An 18,234-nucleotide genomic window follows, 5' to 3' on the forward strand; every position below is an offset into this window, starting at 1 on the left:
GCTCACAGAATTTCCAGAATTTGCTCAAGGTACAGTTAATAACATGCAGAGTTGGGATTCAGACTTAGATGGAATTCTAAAGCCACTATGCTTCATTGCCTCCATGTGTTAGTTATTATTGCTATGTAACAGATTACCAAATTTAGTGGTTTAAAACAACAAACATTTATAATCATACAGTTCTTGAAGACCAGAAATCCAGGAGTGGCTTAGCTGGGTAGTTCTGGTTCTGAATCTCTCATGAGGTTGTAGTCAAAATGTTGGCCAAGACTGCTGTCGTCTCAGAGCTCCACCAAGGCTACTGAAGCTGCTTCTAAACTCAGTAATGAAGTTGTTGGCAGGCTGTAGTTTCTTGCTGGCTACCGGCCAAAGGCTTCAGTTCTTGGCCACATGGACCTCTCCAGAGGACTGCTCCCAGCATGACAGATTACTTTCCCCAGAGCAAGAGAGTCAAGAAAAAGTAGACAGAAGAGTACCCAAAAGCTACAGTCTTCTATAAATAATCTTAGAAGTGACATCCCATCACTTCTGCCACCTGATATTGACCACACAGACCAATCCTGGTACAGTGTGGGAGGGGACTACACATGGGTGTGAATACCACCTGCAAGTGCATCCCCCAAAGCAGCCAGCCCACCCACAGGGAAAACTGATTTTCCCTGACCTGGTAAGTAGCCAAGCCAGGCAAATGTCCACGAGGGAAAATCATCCCGCGCCTGCGTCCTCCAAACTCCACTGTCCTAGGGTCCCCAGGCGGAGCCATCCAGTGGTAGCATCCTATTGGCCCCTCCCCATCCCGCAGCGCCACCACCGCGGCAGCCGCCACCACCTGAGGGACTACAGCCCCCGGCATGCTCTGCGGCGGCCTCGGAGCCACGTGACGAGCTTCTCCGCGTGTCACCGTCAGGTGACTCGGGGAAGATGGCCGCGTTGACGGTGGAGAACTTCGCCGCGCTCCAGAGCCTGCTGAAGGTAAACTGGAGGGGTGGGGACAGCGCGAGGCGGGTCTTTGTCCCCGGGACTTGGGAAGGAGAGGGAAGACTAAAGGAACCCGGATTTGGAGCCGCGACCCTGCCACTACGTCTTTGGGTGACCCCGCAGTTGCGCCTTTCCGAGCTTTTTTGGAAGTGAGCACGAAATTAATGCCGCCCCGACTGGATGGTGGAGAGACAAATCAGATAACGGACGTGCAGGCGCTGTGCAAATGCCCCCTACTAAGAGTCTCTGGGGCTGGCTTTCGGGATTGGTGTAGTAAGTGCTAGACCCTCACTACGAGTTCCCCATTTCAGCCCGCAGCCCTCCTTCGCTCTGTAGTTGGGAAATCTCTCTCCTCTGCATCCGCACAGCCCCCTGAGCGAAGCGTGCGTTCTGTTTTCCTGAATCGTGGGTTTTCTGTAGTTCCTTTGACCGGCGTAAGGGCCAAAACACTCCCCGGAGGATTATTTGAAAGATTGTGAGGCTACTTAAAACCAAATGAAATGATGGATTGGAATTACTTGTTTAACTCTACTTCGCCTGTGGAAGAAGGGGCGGCCTTATCGTCCCTTGTAGACACTTTTCTGCCTTTCTTACAGAATGTAAGATCCAATCGGGATTTTTTTCTTTTTTCTTTTTTTTTAACTCCAGATGAAGAAGGCCGAGTTAATACTAAGCAGTTCATGGCACAGCATCGTCATTGATTGGTCCATGCAGTGGTCCCTCTTTTGTCTTAACAGTCTCTTCAGTGCTCATTTGTATTTTCCTTCCCTAAAAGCATCTGCTCTATGTTATTCACAAATGTATCCCCAACAAGTATCCTCAACTCCTGGCACACGGCATGTGTTCAATACATAGCTGTTATATGAATTAACGAATGAAGTAACAAAGCTAGGATTGGAAACCTATGGCTCTCAGCTTCCACCTTGGACCTTTCAACCCTCATTGTGGCTGTTCTGACCACCCGTTACGTATTTATCTGTGTGGACTTTTTTTTCTTTAATAAACTTTAAAAAATTATCATTAATGTGTAACACACAGAAAAGTGCACATCTCAGGGATTAATCAGACCTATGTAACCATCACTTTGGTCAAAAACAAAACATTACCAGTACTGCACAAATCTCTCCGTTGTTCCATAATTGCTACCCTCACCAACCCAGTGGTAGCCACTGTCCTTACTTTTAAAATCAATTTAATATTGCCCATGTTTGAGCTTCACATGAAAGGAATAATACAGCATTTGGTTTTTCTGTTCCTGGCTGTTTTTTCTTGCCAATATGTAGCAATAGTTAATCCATTTTCATTCCTGTTATTCTATGCATTTTCTTTTTTAAAAAATCACTTTGAATTTTTATTTTGAGGTAATTATAGATTTACATGTAGTTGTAAAAGGAAGTACGGAAAGATCCCATTTACCCTTTACCCAGTTCCCCCATCAGTAACATCTTGCAAAACTATAGTATGCTATCACAACCAAGATATTGACTTTGATACAGGCAAGATACAGAACATTGCCATCATCACAGGATCCTTCATGTTGCCCTTTTATAGCCATATCCACTTCCCCTCTGCCTTGCCTTCTCCTTGCCCTCTGGCATTCTTCCTTTCTATAATTTTGTCATTTCGCACGTTACATAAATGGAATCATTTAATACATAACATTTTGCAATTGGCTTTTTCACTTACCCCTTTTCTCTAGAGATTCATCCACGTTGTAGCAATAGTTATTTTCTTTTTATCGTTGAGGAGTCTTCCATGATACAACGTTTAGATTGTTTTCGATTTTTTGGTACTACAAATAAAGCTGCTATAAACATTGGTGTACAGGTTTTTATATGAAAACAAGTCTTTATTTGTCTGAAATAGATGCCCAGGAATACAGTTGCTGGGCCATTTGGTAGCTGCATGGTTCGTTGGGGTTTTTTGTTTTTTTTTATTCTTTAAGGAACTGCCAAACTGTTCTCCAGAGGGGTTGTACCACTTTGCATTCTCACCAGCAACAGATCAGGGATCCTGTTTCTCCCCATCCTGGCAGCATTCGTTGTCATCACTGCATGTTATTTGAGCCATTCTGATGGGTGTGTATTTGTATCTCATTGTGGGGTTTTTTTATGTTTCTTTATTTATTTTGAGAGGGAGAGCACACGCGTGCGCATACACAAGCAGGAGAGAGGGAGAGAGAGAATCCCAAGCAGGCTGCACACCTGCCGAGCCCATTGCGTGGCTCAGTCTCATGGTCATAAGATCATGACGTGAGCCAAAATCAAGAGTCAGTTGCTTAACCAACTGGACCACCCAGGCGCCATCTCGTTTTTTTTTTTTTTTTTCAACCTTTTTATTCATTTTTGGGACAGAGAGAGACAGAGCATGAACGGGGGAGGGGCAGAGAGAGAGGGAGACACAGAATCGGAAACAGGCTCCAGGCTCTGAGCCATCAGCCCAGAGCCTGACGCGGGGCTCGAACTTGCAGACCGCGAGATCGTGACCTGGCTGAAGTCGGACGCTTAACCGACTGTGCCACCCAGGCGCCCCTCGTTGTGGTTTTAATTTGCTTATTTTTTATGATTAGTGATACTGGACATCTTTTCACATGCTTATTTACCACCTGTATATCTTCTTCAGTGACAGATCTCTTTGTCTTTTGCCCATATCCTAATTGCATTGTTTGCTTTTTTACTTTTGAGTTTTGAGATTATGCATTTTAGATACTGGTTCTTTGTCAGATACGTGGTTTGCAAATATTTCCTCCTAGTCTGTAGCTATCTTTTCATCCTCTTCATAGGGGTGTATTAACTTGCTAGGTTTGCCATAACAAAGTACCACAGATTTCGCGGTTAAACAACAGGAGTTTATTGTCTCACAGTTCTGGAGGCCAGGTGTTGGCCAGATTGGTTACTTCTGAGGGCTGTGGGGACCAGTTTGTTTCATGCCTAGTTCCTAGTTTCTGGCAACATTCCATATACCTTAGCTTGTAAATCTCTGCACTCATCTTCATAGAGTGTTCTCCCTTTTTGCATCTCTGTGTCTACATTTCCCTTTTTAAAATTTTTTTTTTTTCAACGTTTATTTATTTTTGGGACAGAGAGAGACAGAGCATGAACGGGGGAGGAGCAGAGAGAGAGGGAGACAACAGAATCGGAAACAGGCTCCAGGCTCTGAGCCATCAGCCCAGAGCCTGATGCGGGGCTCGAACTCACGGACCGCGAAATCGTGACCTGGCTGAAGTCGGACGCTTAACCGACTGCGCCACCCAGGCGCCCCTACATTTCCCTTTTTAAAATAAGGACACGGGTCCTGTTGGATTAGGGTTTTCATCTTAACTAATGACTTCATCTTAACTAATTACATCTACAACAATTCTGTTTCTAAATGAGATCACATTTTGAGGTACTGGGATTTGGGACTTTGACATACGAATTTTAGGGAGACACCATTCAGCCCATAACAGGAGCTTTCACAGAGCAAAAGTTTTAATTTTGGTGAAGTACAATTTGTCAACAATTTTCCCTTTTACCAACTGTGCTTTTGGTGTCATGGCTAAGAACTCTTTGCCAAGCCGTAGGTCTCCAAAGTTTCTCCTCTTTTTTCTAAAAGTTTTATAGTTTTGCGTTTTCCATTTAAGTACATAATCCACGTTGAGTTAATTTTGCATAACATGTGTAAGACAGTTTGAGATTTACTTATTTATTTATTGCCTGTGAATGGCCAGTTGTTCTGGTACACTTGTTGAAAATGCTGCCCTTCCCATATTTACTTGCTTTTGCTACTTTGGCAACAGTCAGTTGGGGGGCACCTGGTTGGTTCAGTCCGTTGAGCATCCAATTCTTGATTTCAGCTCAGGTCATGATCTCACTGTTCAGGGGTTCGAGCTCTACGTTGGGTTCTGCACTGACAGTGCAGAGCCTATTGGGATTCTGTCTCCCTTTCTCTGTGTCCCTCCCCTGCTTTCTCTCTATCACTCTCAAAATAAAAATAAACTTAAAAAAAAAATCAGTTGGATAAATTTGTGTAATTTATTTCAGAATTCTCTGTTTTGTTTCATTTATCTATTTGTTTATTCCTCTGATGATACCACATGGTCTTGATTACTGTGGCTATGTAATAAGTCTCAAAATCAGATTGGCTGATTTGTCCTACTTCATTCTTTATCAAAATTGTTTTAGCTATTGTAGTTTCTTTGCCTTCCTATATAAATATTAGAATGATTTTGTCTATAGTTTTAAAAACCTGCTGAGATTTTCATAAGAATTGTGTTAAACCTGTATTTCAGTTAGGGGAGAATTGACATCTTTAGTGTGCTGAATCTTCCAATCTATAGTATAGCTCCCCACTTATTTAGATCTTTGATTTCTTTAATCTGTGTTGGGTAATTTTTAGCATACAAGTCCTGTACATGTTTTGCTAGATTTACACCAAGTATTTTCCTTTTTTTGAGCAGTTGCAAATGATGTGTATTTTTATTTCTATTTATTTATTTTTTTAAGTTTATTTATTTTGTTTTTAGTAATCTCAGCACTCTGTGTGGGGCTTGAACTCACAATCCCCAAGATCAAGAGTTGCATGCTCTTCTGACTGAGCCAGCCAGGTGCTCCTGATATTGTAGTTTTTTGAGGTTTTTTTGTTTTTTTGTTTTTACTTTTTTCCTGCTTTCCTGTGGCTATTTGAACACATTTTTGGCATTCCCTCTTATCTATAACATTTTAAAATATATTTCTCTTTCTAATTTCTCTTTCTAATCTTTTTAGTGGTTCCTCTCGTTACATTTATATACATAAATCACAATCTATCAGTGTCCTCATGTTACCAGTTAGAGATGAAGTGTGGAGACCCTATCTTCCTTCAAGTCCCTTCCCTTGTTTATAATATAATTGCCTTTAAGTTATTTCCTCTGCATACATTTAGAGCCACATTGGACAGTGGTATAAGTTTTGCTTCATCCTTCAAACAGAATTTAGAAATTCAAGACAAGGAAAGTCTATTGTGTTTACCCTTATTTTTGTTTGTTGTGTTCTTTCTTCCTGATGTTCTCAGGTTCCTTTTATTGTTTCCTTTCTGTTAAGAGAACTTCTTTTGTCTTGTGACAAATTTTCTTAGTTTTCCTTTATCTGAGAATGTCTTGATTTCTTCTTCATTTTCTGAAGGATATTTTTTGCTGGTGTAGGATTCCAGGTTGATCGTTTTTCTTCCAATATCTGTAAATATTGTGAAAAATATTGTGCCACTGCCTTCCTGCTTCCATGGTTTCTGATTTGAAATCTGCTATTATTCTCATTATCCCATATAGATAAGATATTGTTTCTCTCTCACTGGTTTCAAGATTTTTTTTCCTTGCCTTTAGTTTTGCTGGACATACGTCTTGGTATAGGTTTCTTTGGATTTATCCTCTTGAGAATTTGCTTCGGTTCTTGAATGTATACAGTTATGTCTGTAGCTAAACTTGGAAAGTTTTTTTTTTTTTAATTTTTTTTTTTTTTATGTTTGTTTATTTTTGAGACAGAAACAGAGCATGAGTTGGGGTAGGAGCAGAGCGAGAGGGAGACGCAGAATCCGAAGCAGGCTCCAGGCTCTGAGCTGTCAGCACAAAGCCTGACGCGGGGCTCGAACCCACCAACCGTGAGATCATGACCTGAGCCAAAGTCGGACACTTAACCGACTGAGCCACCCAGGCACCCCTACTTGGAAAGTTTTAAGCCATTATTTCTTTAAGTACTTTTTCAGCCTTGCCCTCTTTTATCTTCCCCTTCTAAGACTCCAGTGACATAATGTTAGATTTTTATGGTATAGTCCCATAGACCCCTGAGGCTCTGTTATTATTTTCAGTCTGTTTTCTGTGTGCAGATTGGGTAATGTCGAGTGTTCTGTCTTCCAGTTTACTGATTCTTTCCTCTGTCCCTTTCTGGTACTGAGCCCATCTACCAAACTTTTAATTTTGGTTATTGTATTTTTTCAGTTCTAAAATTTCCATTTTGTTCTTATTTGTATCTTCCCTCTTTGCTGGGACTTTCTGGCTTTTTAATTTGTTTCAAGTGTGTTTGTAAGTACTTGTTGAAGCATTTTTATTATGGCTGCTTTGAAATCTTTGTCAGATAATTTTAACATCTCTTATCTTGATGTGGAGAATCTAATGATTATCTTTTTGCATTGATCTTTCTGGCTCTTGGCATGATGAATGGTTTTCAGTTGAAAGCTGGGCATTCTGGTATTATACTCTAAGATTCTGGATCTTATTTAAATCTTCTGTTTTAGCTGGCTTTCTCTGACACTGCTTGGGTAGGGGGAAAGGATTTCCCCTACCAGAAGGAGATAAAATTCCAGGTTCTGCACTTGGCTGCTACTGACACCCAAAAGTGGGGGTTCCTTGTGACCATGGGGCAGGGGTGGGAGTTCTGGCCCCATGTGGTGACTATTAATACCATGGGGTGGTGGGACTTGCTGTCATTCAGTGTGGATGAAGGTCCCAGCTCCCTACTTGGCCTTCTCTGACACTACCCCGGTGGGGGCATTGGGACACCGCATTGCAGCAGCAGAGGGTGGAAGTCTGCATTCCCCACTCAGCCTTTGCTGACATAGGCGGGAGTGGGGCTATCGTTTTTTCTCTGGTGTTCAGCTGCAGTAGAGCTGTTATCACTTAAAAGTTTTCTATCTTGCTGAACTTTTTTGGCCAGAGAGAGCAAGTATTTGTTGGAGTTTTTGGTTTTGTTCTTGTGTACCTGTTGGCATTGTGGGTTGCCCTGTTCTTCAGCTCAAAGTCTGCGATTTACAAACAAAAAGAGAATCCAGTAAACTCACCACCATGTCATTTCTTGGTCATGGAGTCCACAGCAGGTCCCGATCCTCCCCTCTCCCCCTGCCTCCCCACCCCCGCTGTCAGAGTTATTTTGCGTTTGTTTTCTGTATGTGGTTTTAATTGTGCCCAATGGGTTTCGTTATGCTTCTAATGAAAAATTAAGGAAAAGTACATCTGTTTCATCTTTCCAGAAATGGAAGTGTCCTAAGGACCTTTAAATTTTTTTTTTCAACGTTTATTTATTTTTGGGACAGAGAGAGACAGAGCATGAACAGGGGAGGGGCAGAGAGAGAGGGAGACACAGAATCGGAAACAGGCTCCAGGCTCCGAGCCATCAGCCCAGAGCCTGACGCGGGGCTCGAACTCATGGACCGCGAGATCGTGACCTGGCTGAAGTCGGACGCTTAACCGACTGCGCCACCCAGGCGCCCTGGGACCTTTAAATCTTGAGTCTCAAAGGTATCACACCATGACTGGGACAGTATTATGCTCTAAAACATGTATGTTCAGAGTCTGAATTGGTTTCTTCCCCCACCTGTGATTTAATTCATAGGCCTCCTCAAAAGATGTTGTCAGACAGCTGTGCCAAGAGAGCTTTTCCAGTTCAGCTGTTGGCTCAAAAAAACTCTTGGATATGACATGTTCCAGCTTGTCTGTGACCCAGGAGGAAGCAGAGCAGGTAAGTATGGTCAGAAATGACCTTTGGCCACTGGCTTCTCAGCTCATTAGGCTCTTTCTTAACGTCCCAGTCATTGCCACATCTAAGGAAATATTTCCCCTGAAATGTCTGTTGACATTATAACAAACTTAAAATAGATTTCTTTTTTTTTTTTTTTAATGCTAGTGAACTTAGGAAGGTCTTTGAACCTTCACTTCCTTATGATAAATGAGGCCTGGATGGGAGAATTATACCTAGAATCAGAGGTCCTGGCCATTTCCTTTTTAGACCTGTTCCCTAGACAGTGTGGACCAAAGCCAGCCTTTCTGTGATTTTCTTTCCCTGTAACCTGCCTCTGCTGTTAGATTGTCAGCCAGATAGCTTTGACAGACTTCTTCGGGATCACTGGGCAGAGGCTCCAAGGCCTGAGTATGAGTCAGGGGACATGCTCCTGGACCCCCACCTGACCTCAGCGGGTGGCCAAGAGGAAGAGTGAGTTCATGCAGTACTCACAGCCTTCTCTTTTTAGGGCAGATAGGTTTCTAAAACAGGAGTTCATCCAAACAGACCTATGTTGTTGCTTCTGTTGTTGTTGTTATTATTATTGTTGCTATTTTTAACCCAGAGCTCTGTTCATTGAAGTCAGTGATAGAACAGTAAAAGGCAGAAGCCAGATTATAGAAGCGAGCTGGACTTAGTTTGGGTTCCCCAAAAGTAGACCCTGAGGCGAAGAGTTGGCTGCACGTAATTCCCTGGGGAAGTGAGTCTGGAAAGCACGGAGGAGGGAGGGAGTGGGGAAAACCCAGCAGGGAAGGAGAGCAAAGCCGCGAAGGGTTGCGTTGATGTCTGGTTACTGCTGTGGGTGACAGCGCTCAATCAGGGGATCCTGTAAGAAACCCTGGGGAACACAGCCCTGAATTGCCACCCTGGAGGGCATCGATCCACTAACTTGCACCCTCATCAGTGGAGGGCTAATGCCCCCTCACCTCTCGGTTGTGCCTCTGAGGCTGCAGGTCCTCCCGCGGCATCCAAAAGAGCCCTAGTTCCCTCCGGATTCTTGCTTTCAGCTAAGCACTGTTAGGCTCCCAGACGACCGCAGGCCACATTGGGCTGCCCAATTGGTTGGAAGGACAGAGTGGAACACGGCAGCCTCGCGGGGCAGCATCAGGCACCCCTGGGCAGTTAGCACAGCCACCTGATCCATTTGTTCTCTTTGCCCTCCTCGGTGATAGCCTAGGGACAAGGGCACCCTGGATTGAAAGGCCAGCCCCCTCGGGAGCCAGTATCTCGTAACGATTCAGTACACCCAGCTTCAGGTTGGGGCAGGCAGTGTGCAGCCGGAAGCCGAGCTCAGGGAGTTCATGCGGACCTCCTGGTCCCGAGACAGTGACCCCAGGCAGTGACCTGAGCCAGTGTCGCCTAGTAACACAGCTAACTTTTCACTTCTCTCGCGTTACCAGGGAACAGGCTGGAAAGTGAACTGAAGGTCAGATTCTGTGCACAAGGAAAGAGGGCTTATTAACCCTTTGTTCCCAAGCAGAAGTTTCTGGCATGTTGACAGGTTCCTAGGTCAGGCAGTTACACCTGTCTTCTAGATCAGCAGGTGGACGTAGGGGTGGGCCAAGGCCCATGGGCGTCAGGACCCATGGGACCGTTCAGGTGACTGTGGCAGTGAGTCGCAGGCCCTCGGGGAGCACAAACCCACCCCCACCCGCCCCGTCACCACACTGTCCCGCAGCTGCTCCAGGCTCTGCACCGCCTCACCAGGCTGGCTGTGTTCCGTGACCTGTCCTCTGCCGAGGCGATCCTGGCTCTCTTTCCTGAAAATTTCCACCAAAACCTCAAAAACCTGCTGACGAAAATCATCCTGGAACACATGTAAGTGCTCGTTTCTTGAGAATTCCTTGTAATGCTTTTATAATCATATTTCGGGGCAATATTTATCTTCAGTGTCATTTTTAATGACTAAATGTATTCTTCATGTGGAGAAATTGTGTATAATTTAGTTAAGAAATTCCCTAGTGTTGGATGTTTAGGCTAATGGCAGCTTTCACTTCAGTGAAAATTTTTACTGTGGAAGTTTTGCTCACATGCTTAATCATTTCCTTATTGGTTAAAGGCCATAGTGAGGCTTTGCTTTATATTCTCAAGTTGGCCATTAGAAACGTTGCGCCAACTGTTCCACCAGCAGGACACAAGAGCCCCGTCCCCACGCCTTCATCAGCACGGAGGGAATTTGTTTCACGTTTTCCCCCAGTTTACAGATGGCAAATGCACCTCATTTCAGTTTATGTATCTTTGATACTAGTGATGTCAGATGTCTTTTTCATGTGTTTTTTTAAATTATTTTTTAACGTTTTTTTATTTTTGAGAGACAGCGCAAGAGAGAGGGCGGGCAGGGGAGGGGCAGAGAGAGAGGGGGAGACACAGAATCCAAAGCAGGCTCCAGGCTCCGAGCTGTCAGCACAGAGCCCAATGTGGGGCTCAAACTCTTGAACCGCGAGATCGTGACCTGAGCCAAAGTCGGGCACTCAACCGACTGAGCCACCCAGGCACCCCTCATTTTCATATGTTTAATCAGTCATTTTTGTTTCTTTTGGGAATTATCTAAATATTTTCTGGGAAAATCCTTTGGATACATACAATTTAAGCAGAACCAATTAGCTGCTGGTTAGCAGTAGGCTTGAACAGAATTGTAATAACAGATAATGCCTATTGCCAAAGGTTTTATTTTTTCAGAAACTTCCTCACACGTGACCATGTTTTATTTTGCCTGTGGTTGGCACCTCACTGTGGCGCTCTTTGCCGTAGCACTAGACAGGTCTGCTCGGGTGTGTCTGCAGAAGATGCATTACTTTGTGGAGCGGGTGCTCAGTACAGGAGAACAGATTGACCCTTCCTGTTTTGTCTCGGAGAACGATAGTGCAGGGCGAATGCCGTGCATAAGCCTTTTCTTTTTTTCTTTTTCCCTACCTATGAAAACTTAACCAACTGAGCCACCCAGATGCCCTTCTAAGCTATGAAAACTAACAGCACTTAAGGCCTTCACATCACTGAGTTGTGTAAAATAGACAGAAAACTGCTTCTTGGCGCCAAACATTTCTGTGGTCCTTTCCCGTCAGGAAGTGATTACAGGCTTAAAGACCCCGGAAGGGTAGAGGTCCAGGTCCACGGGCCTCTCTCGTTATCGGTTCTCATCCCTCTTCCATTATTTTTTCCTCATCTTTCCCTCTTAAACAGCTCCACTTGGCGAACTGAAGCCCAAGCAAATCAGAGTGAGTACCAAGAAACCCACCTTCCTCCCTACCCTCCTTTCCGGCCCCGGCTCTACATCTGCCAGGCGGCCGGAGTTGGTAACCAGAACTCAGTGTGCATTAACCTAATCCCGGTGAACTGTGTGTTGTGCTTTTCTTTTTCGTAATCACTTTTTCGTTTTTTTTCTGATTGTGAACTTCATATAATAAGGGTATGTTGTTTATATAAAAAAAGGAAATATGCAAAGCAGAAAGTGAAGTACTTAAAACTATTATATTTCCATTAGGAAAAAAACAGTAATGGAAATTGAATTAGTTTGAAAGATTGAAATAAAAGAGGTATGTCATAAATGATTACTATACTTACTAGCCAGTCACAGTGTTGACAAACTCTAGCATTAACTCATTTGGTCCTCCCCACCCCCACCCCTGGGAGCTAGGCTAAGGTTATCCCCACTTTACAGATGAGGAAACAGGCTCAGAGGTTAGAGAAGTGGTGGAACCCAGCTTCAAGCCGACTCTCCCTCTCAAACCAGAGCTCTCTCCACTGTTGTCGAAGCGACACATTTCCTAAGACTCAGGCCCAACCTCATCTTCCCTGCCTTGTGTTGTCTCTCGTTCTGTGCCGACATCTGGAGGGTCGTGTGTGCCGGCAGAAGCCTGGACGGGCGCCCACCGTGAATCGGTGCTAAGCACAGGCAACACAGAGCGGTAGCGAAGAAGGCCTGTGACTTCCTGTGAGGTCTTGAACCCCGGCTTCTGCCTCCCTCAGAGACTTGCTCTGTGGCCCGGGAGCATGACACAGCCATCGGGGCTGGCTGTCACAGAGTAAGGGCTTGGAAAGGCGAGGGGCGTGAGCTCTGAGCCGGGCTGTCTCCTTCACAGTCTCTCTGCCGCGCCTAGTCGACCTGGACTGGAGAGTGGACATCAAAACCTCCTCTGACAGCATCAGCCGCATGGCCGTCCCCACCTGCCTGCTCCAGATGAAGGTACGTCTGCCGCCGTGCTCGTGAGAAGGAACGAAGGGGCCGTAGCGACTTGACACCCCGCATGCCATCGAAAATGCCAGTCCCCAAGCTCTGGGACCTGTAAGCCCGTAGGAAAAAATTTAGCACCCAGAGGGAGTCTTTATTTGTCAAGTATACATAATACTACTGTATTAACATATTACAGACATAATAAAACATAGACCAAAAGTAGACATTTTAAAGTGGTAAGACAGACACAAAGCACAAGTTTTAAAAACCATTTGCTGATCCCTGAAGTTTACCTAACACACTGACGGGAAAGTTTAGCTTCCACGGGGGCGCGTGCCATCAGACTGCCCTCTTGATAATTTTGGTGCCTCTCGGGCAACTGCCTGTCCGGTGGATTTGGCCGCTGCTGTTTGTAACGTGGCTGAGCGGGAGCTCCTGTTAGCAGTTAGACAACTGTCAGCCCTTCGTTTTCTTGTTCGCACACTCTTGCCTCCTCGATGTTACCTTCACTTTACAGTTCTTTCGGGAATCTTTTTAAACCGCATGTCCATTTTAGGGTTTGTTTAGTGATGCTGTGTTCACTTAACCACACACCCAGAAAATCACACCTGTAAGAAAATGAAAAAGTAGGGGTGCCTCTAACAACTAAGTCTTTAGATATTAGTAGACTTTTCTTTTGTTCTTAAAGAAACAGATAACCCTAACTAGAAGCTGTAATATTTATTCTGCACCCCGGTGGAGTCCCATGTACCCTGGCTCCCTCTGCGTGGAGCAGCAGTGTGGGCCCCCCAGCGCCTTCTCACTCGACGGCCCAGAGTCGGGGGTCCGAGGGGTGAGTGAGCCTCGGCTTCTCCGATACTCTCCCTCAGCACCCCTTATGGATGGAAACTTTCCCGAGCCTCTGGGAATCCCATGTGCTAAACAACTCCAGGGCTAGGACGCTGTGTAGCTCTGAGCCAAGGGCCTGTCCTCAGAGGTTCAGGAAAGCCGGGTAGGGCTCCCAGGTCCAGGGCTCACCTGCAGGGCGATGGGAAGAGGGGCGGCTCTGACTTTTGGGCCACGTTCTCTTTGCAGATCCAGGAAGATCCTAGTCTGTGTGGAGACAAGCCCTCCGTCTCAGCTGTCACCGTGGAGCTGAGTAAGGAAACGCTGGACACTATGCTGGACGGGCTGGGCCGCATCCGAGACCAGCTTTCCGCCGTGGCCAACAAATGACCCCAGCCAGCCGTCGCCCCCACTGCCGGGTCCCAGCTGCCGGCCAGCGGTGGAGCGCCTCCCGGCCGTCCCTGTAGCGGCAGCTGCGGCCGACGGCAGGCCGGCCGGTTGGGTCGGGGAGGGGGCTGCCATCCAGGAAGGCACCGCTGGATTGGGAGGAAGCGGCCGCGCCCCCACGCTGTTCTCCTCATTCATTATCTTCGCCTCTTTCCGAGGCAGAAGCCTCCGTCGCCGGAAGACCTAATCGCCGCCGGAGCCGTGTGAGGGGGCATCTGCCTCAGCAGCTGCGTGTGTGGCTGCTTGGAAAATCCGGGCCCCGTTGTGGAGCTCATCTAACGAGTTCCTTCCCAGCGGCAGGTGTGACTCACGAGTTGGCAGCCCTGGAACACAGGGCGGTGACCCGCAGTTCCACCCCTCCGTCAGGGAAGCTGGCCGGGTCCCCAGAGCGGGGCCACCTCGGTATGCTCCGCCCCGGCCTACGCTCAGAGCCCTTCCGAGCCCCCTCAACCCTGCCGGCCCTCCTTGCAGCGTAGGGAGTCTGAGATGGCTGCTCGTCTCCTCCCTCGCACAGCCAGAGGGCCCTTCCTTGGTATCGTGCCGCCGTTCCAGGCTACAGACGTGGGAATGACTGGAAATAAATAACAGTTCTGAAAACTTCATGACTCTAGTCATGCTCCTCGAAGCTTCTGTCCTCAGCCCGAGTTGTTGCCTCAGGCCAGTGCTGCCTCATGTTCGTAAAGATGATCCCAACTTTGCGATTCCCAGCTAAGCCCATGGGCATGGCGTGACCTGAAACCAGGCTTGGGACCCTCCCACGTTCCCGGTTTGTCTGTCATGCAGAGCAAAGGAAAGCGAGGTTGACAGTATCTGCCCGTTAAGAGCTAGCGTGGATGTGCCCCTTAGAGCTGAGCCATCCCTGGCACGTGCCTGTCACATCCCAGGGACCCCTGTGTGAGGCTGCCGCCTCGCCATCCACATCACCCCACGGCAGCGGCACCCAGCCTGCCGAGTGCCCGTTTTGACGGCTTCTGGGCAGTGCGTGAATACGGGGTGGGGGCAGGTGGAACCCGGGGGAGAGACGACGGGCCCCGTCAGTCTGCCGGGGTCGGAAGCCAGCTCTGCCTCAGTGACGAGGTGTTTGACCTCCAGGTCTCAGACCACCTAAACGGGGATACTAAAGTACCCACTCTGCAGGGCTTTCGTGAAGAAAGGCTCGGTCACGTTAGCGCTGATTATTAAAGGAAAGGGAGGTGGACGGCTGTCTCCTGCCATCGCTTCATCTGCTGTGGCAGGGCTGATGGACGGCACATGTCACCAGTGGGGAAATCCGCTCCGTGAAGTCCAGTCGCCTGCCGGGAAGCGGCCTCCTTAGGACCTGGGCCCAGATCTGTCTCGCTTTCTGTCTACCACACGGGACTCTGCAAGGGAGGTGGAGGTCTGTGACTTTGGCTCCATTCGGAAAGTGCTGGAACTGAAGGAGAGATGAGAAAACTCACTGCTAAGACACTAGGAATGTCAAGAAAAAAAAATCCCCAGCTCCTCTTTGCTGTTTCCTGGAAGCTGAGCAAACTTCTCTTAAAATGGCAGTTCTTGACTTCGTGGCGGCTGTATCCATTGATAATCTGTGAAAGCTGTGGATCCTTTCTGTAGGAAATGAATATTCCGTGTTTTACAGTCAGTGACAGGGCTTCATGGACCCTGCAAGCCAGCCCACTGTTTCCAGATTAAGAGCCCCTGATCGTAGGTTGAATTCAGCCTTGTGAATTCAACCCCTCTGTTTCCCTTTTGGTCCCTGTGACTCACAGAGTTCTCCCAATCCCTGTTCTCTGGACCTCCCATGGGAAGCCATAACAAAATCACTTGAAGCAGCGTAGGTGTCTGGGCATTTGGATGTTCCTTTAGTCAAGTTGACCTGAACAGAACCATCTGGGTGCATTTCATGTGGAGGGCATTCAATAACCGGAAAATTCAATGAATGTTTGCTACCCTTCACCTCATGTGCTCACTTACGGGGTTTGTTTTCCACTGATGGGGAGGATGGATTGTTTGTGGATACCGTATTTCTAGTTGGTCTGATCCTATCTCAGAAAAACCTCCTAGCTTCTGTGGATCTCAAAGGAAGCTCCCTCCTTCAGTGCTTGTCTGATTTCCCAGCAGTACTTTGTGTAACGAGTAGCAGTCCGTAAACTGTCCTTTCCTTAGAACATGGCGAGGTTTGGACGTCCAGACTCCATCCACAAAAGGGCAGTGCTAGACCTATCACCCCGCCTGTGCCTCCGGCTGTCCAGCACTTTCCACCCACCAGGCCACAGTGGGCAGGGCGTGGCTCAGTCCTAACCAATGTGCTTGGCCCACAGACTGTGTCATGATTGTACATAACTCGAACTGGGCCAGCCTGAGGCTTTCTCTTTGGCTTTTTCTGCTGGAATCCGCAAAAACCATCTCCCGCCTCTGGGTGCTGGTAGTGAAGCCAGGAAGGTCCTTCTTCTGCCACACAGAGAAAGCCCATCTGCAAGGGGAGAGGCCAGGCCAGAGCAAAGCAGAACCCAGAGGCTGGGAAGAGGACCGGAGAAGCCGGTGTGCCTGATTCCACTCCCAGCCTCCTCCTGCTCTCTCCTGGTGTTAAAATGTACCCAGGATTTCCTTTTATCGGGATTGGTAAGATTGGAAACTATTGTCACGAAGGACGAAGTTTATGCACGCGATCTCTAGAATCAGGAGGTGTGGCACATCACACAGGGCCACCTGGGGAAAGACCGGAGATGGTCAGGAGGCAGGGACGCAAGGGGACAGCATGGCCCGAGACTTTATTGGGGTTTTCACGGGGAGGAACGGGCAAGGCAGAATAGGTCCATCAAGTCAGCTCGGGACTGGCTAGTTTGAACAATTCCGGCGGGCTCTGGACTACAGAAGTGGTCCCTACTAGTGCGGTACCTGGGCCTGGGGTGACTCGGGCCAGGGAGACTGTTGCTTGGTGTGGGAGAGTTTGGTAAAAGACCTCACGGTGTGGCTGTGGATTGGTTGATTTTTGTATCAAAGTCTTGTTCTCCGGGGAGGTAGGAATTAGCACAGGGAGGGAGAGTCTCCAGGATCAAGGCCCCAAATGCCAGAGCGTCAAGAATACGGAAGATAAAATGCAGTCACAGGGAGGTTATGCAGCAGTAACAAACACTCCCAAGGTTGCAGCGGCTTTTAAGTTTATTTTTGCGACCCAGCCGATGAAGAGTGGGGGGACAGGGAGTAAGTGTTCTCCTCACCACAGTCACTAAGGACAGTGGAAACTTTGTCCCCACACAGTCACTGAGGTAGGATGAGGGGATATGGCAGATCGCGCACTCTTGAAGCTTCCTCCCAGAAGCGACAAGCCAACCCCATGAGGACAGAGGACTTCAGTCCTTCCATACACCGGTGAGGAAGGGAAATGGGGTGTTCATGATCCGCTCTGAGAACTGTCCACCATCTGAAGTAAAAGATATCATTTTTTGCCTACACTGACTTGCACTTACAAACAAAAGAAGAGTGAGCAAAATGTGTGGCACTTGACGCATCTCCGCAGACATCTTCCTGCCTCCTCACATTGCCCTCTGCAGTCGGCAGAACATCTGCTCCTTGGGTAGTTGTGCGTCTACCTAGGAACCAGCTTGCGACATCCAGGGCCAGGTTAGAACTCAAATCTGGGTCTTTCAACTCAAAGACCATAGTCTCCATCCCTGCTTCGATTCTGGGAAAAGAACACGTGGATTCTCCACAGACAGCCGAACCTCCCCCTTAATGTGGCCGCTTGCCGCTCTCTGCCTCTCCAGCCCTGCCTTACCACTTCCACCTGGGGCCTCTTTGCCTCCATCTCTGGTGATTTTTCAGTCCAGAGACATTGACATGAGGACCAGACATTTGGGTCTTTCCCACACGAGTCAGTTCTCTAAACACACCGAGTGGCCATCTTGTCTAGTAGTTACTTGTCACGCTCTGTGGCCTGGTATTTATGAATTTCCAGGAAGTGAGTCCAGTGTGGTGTAAAAGGCCCTTCATTATTTCGCTCAGTAAGCTGAGATGTTATCAGAAGTGAGAGAGTTTTTATTATTTTTGAAAAACGCTTTCATCTGGAAACCATTGACTACTTGGCATTTTGAAGGCTTTCCAGTGGTTGAACATGAACAAGAACTATTTTGAACCTGTAACCGCTGACTTCCAAATGCTAGTAACCACTACACTTCCCCTGACCTGCATGATGCCGCCTTTTGTCCAACTTCCTGTTTTCTCTAGTGCTCGCATTTCTGCGGCTTAATTGTCCTTTACACAACTACTTTAAGAAAGGGAAAAGAAAGGTTTCTTAATAGTATTCCCTGGCTTGTGCCAAAGGACCCT

The 18,234-nt window shown here is 47.3% G+C and overlaps 1 protein-coding gene across 1 annotated transcript; it reads left to right on the forward strand.

Annotated features, from left to right (window-relative positions):
* The first annotated feature begins 886 nt into the window (after positions 1-886).
* On the forward strand, positions 887-14,528 carry COMMD9 (COMM domain containing 9). Its single transcript, XM_025928319.2, has 6 exons — positions 887-972; positions 8,319-8,444; positions 10,162-10,301; positions 11,664-11,698; positions 12,563-12,666; positions 13,729-14,528. The coding sequence occupies exons 1-6, from the start codon at positions 922-924 to the stop codon at positions 13,867-13,869; spliced, it is 597 nt and encodes a 198-aa protein (XP_025784104.1). The 5' UTR covers positions 887-921; the 3' UTR covers positions 13,870-14,528.
* The last annotated feature ends 3,706 nt before the right edge of the window (positions 14,529-18,234 follow it).

The sequence above is a fragment of the Puma concolor genome, chromosome D1 (genome assembly GCF_028749965.1).
Source record: "Puma concolor isolate L17-30 chromosome D1, mPumCon1.1.hap2, whole genome shotgun sequence".
NCBI lineage: Eukaryota > Metazoa > Chordata > Mammalia > Carnivora > Felidae > Puma > Puma concolor.

Bases quoted from the DNA above. Each gene is read 5' to 3' on its own strand.
- COMMD9 (XM_025928319.2), top strand. From the start codon at position 922: ATGGCCGCGTTGACGGTGGAGAACTTCGCCGCGCTCCAGAGCCTGCTG. The intron at 10,302-11,663 runs GTAAGTGCTCGT...CCTCTTAAACAG, and splicing joins AAAATCATCCTGGAACACAT to CTCCACTTGGCGAACTGAAG. The intron at 11,699-12,562 runs GTGAGTACCAAG...TCTCCTTCACAG, and splicing joins TGAAGCCCAAGCAAATCAGA to TCTCTCTGCCGCGCCTAGTC.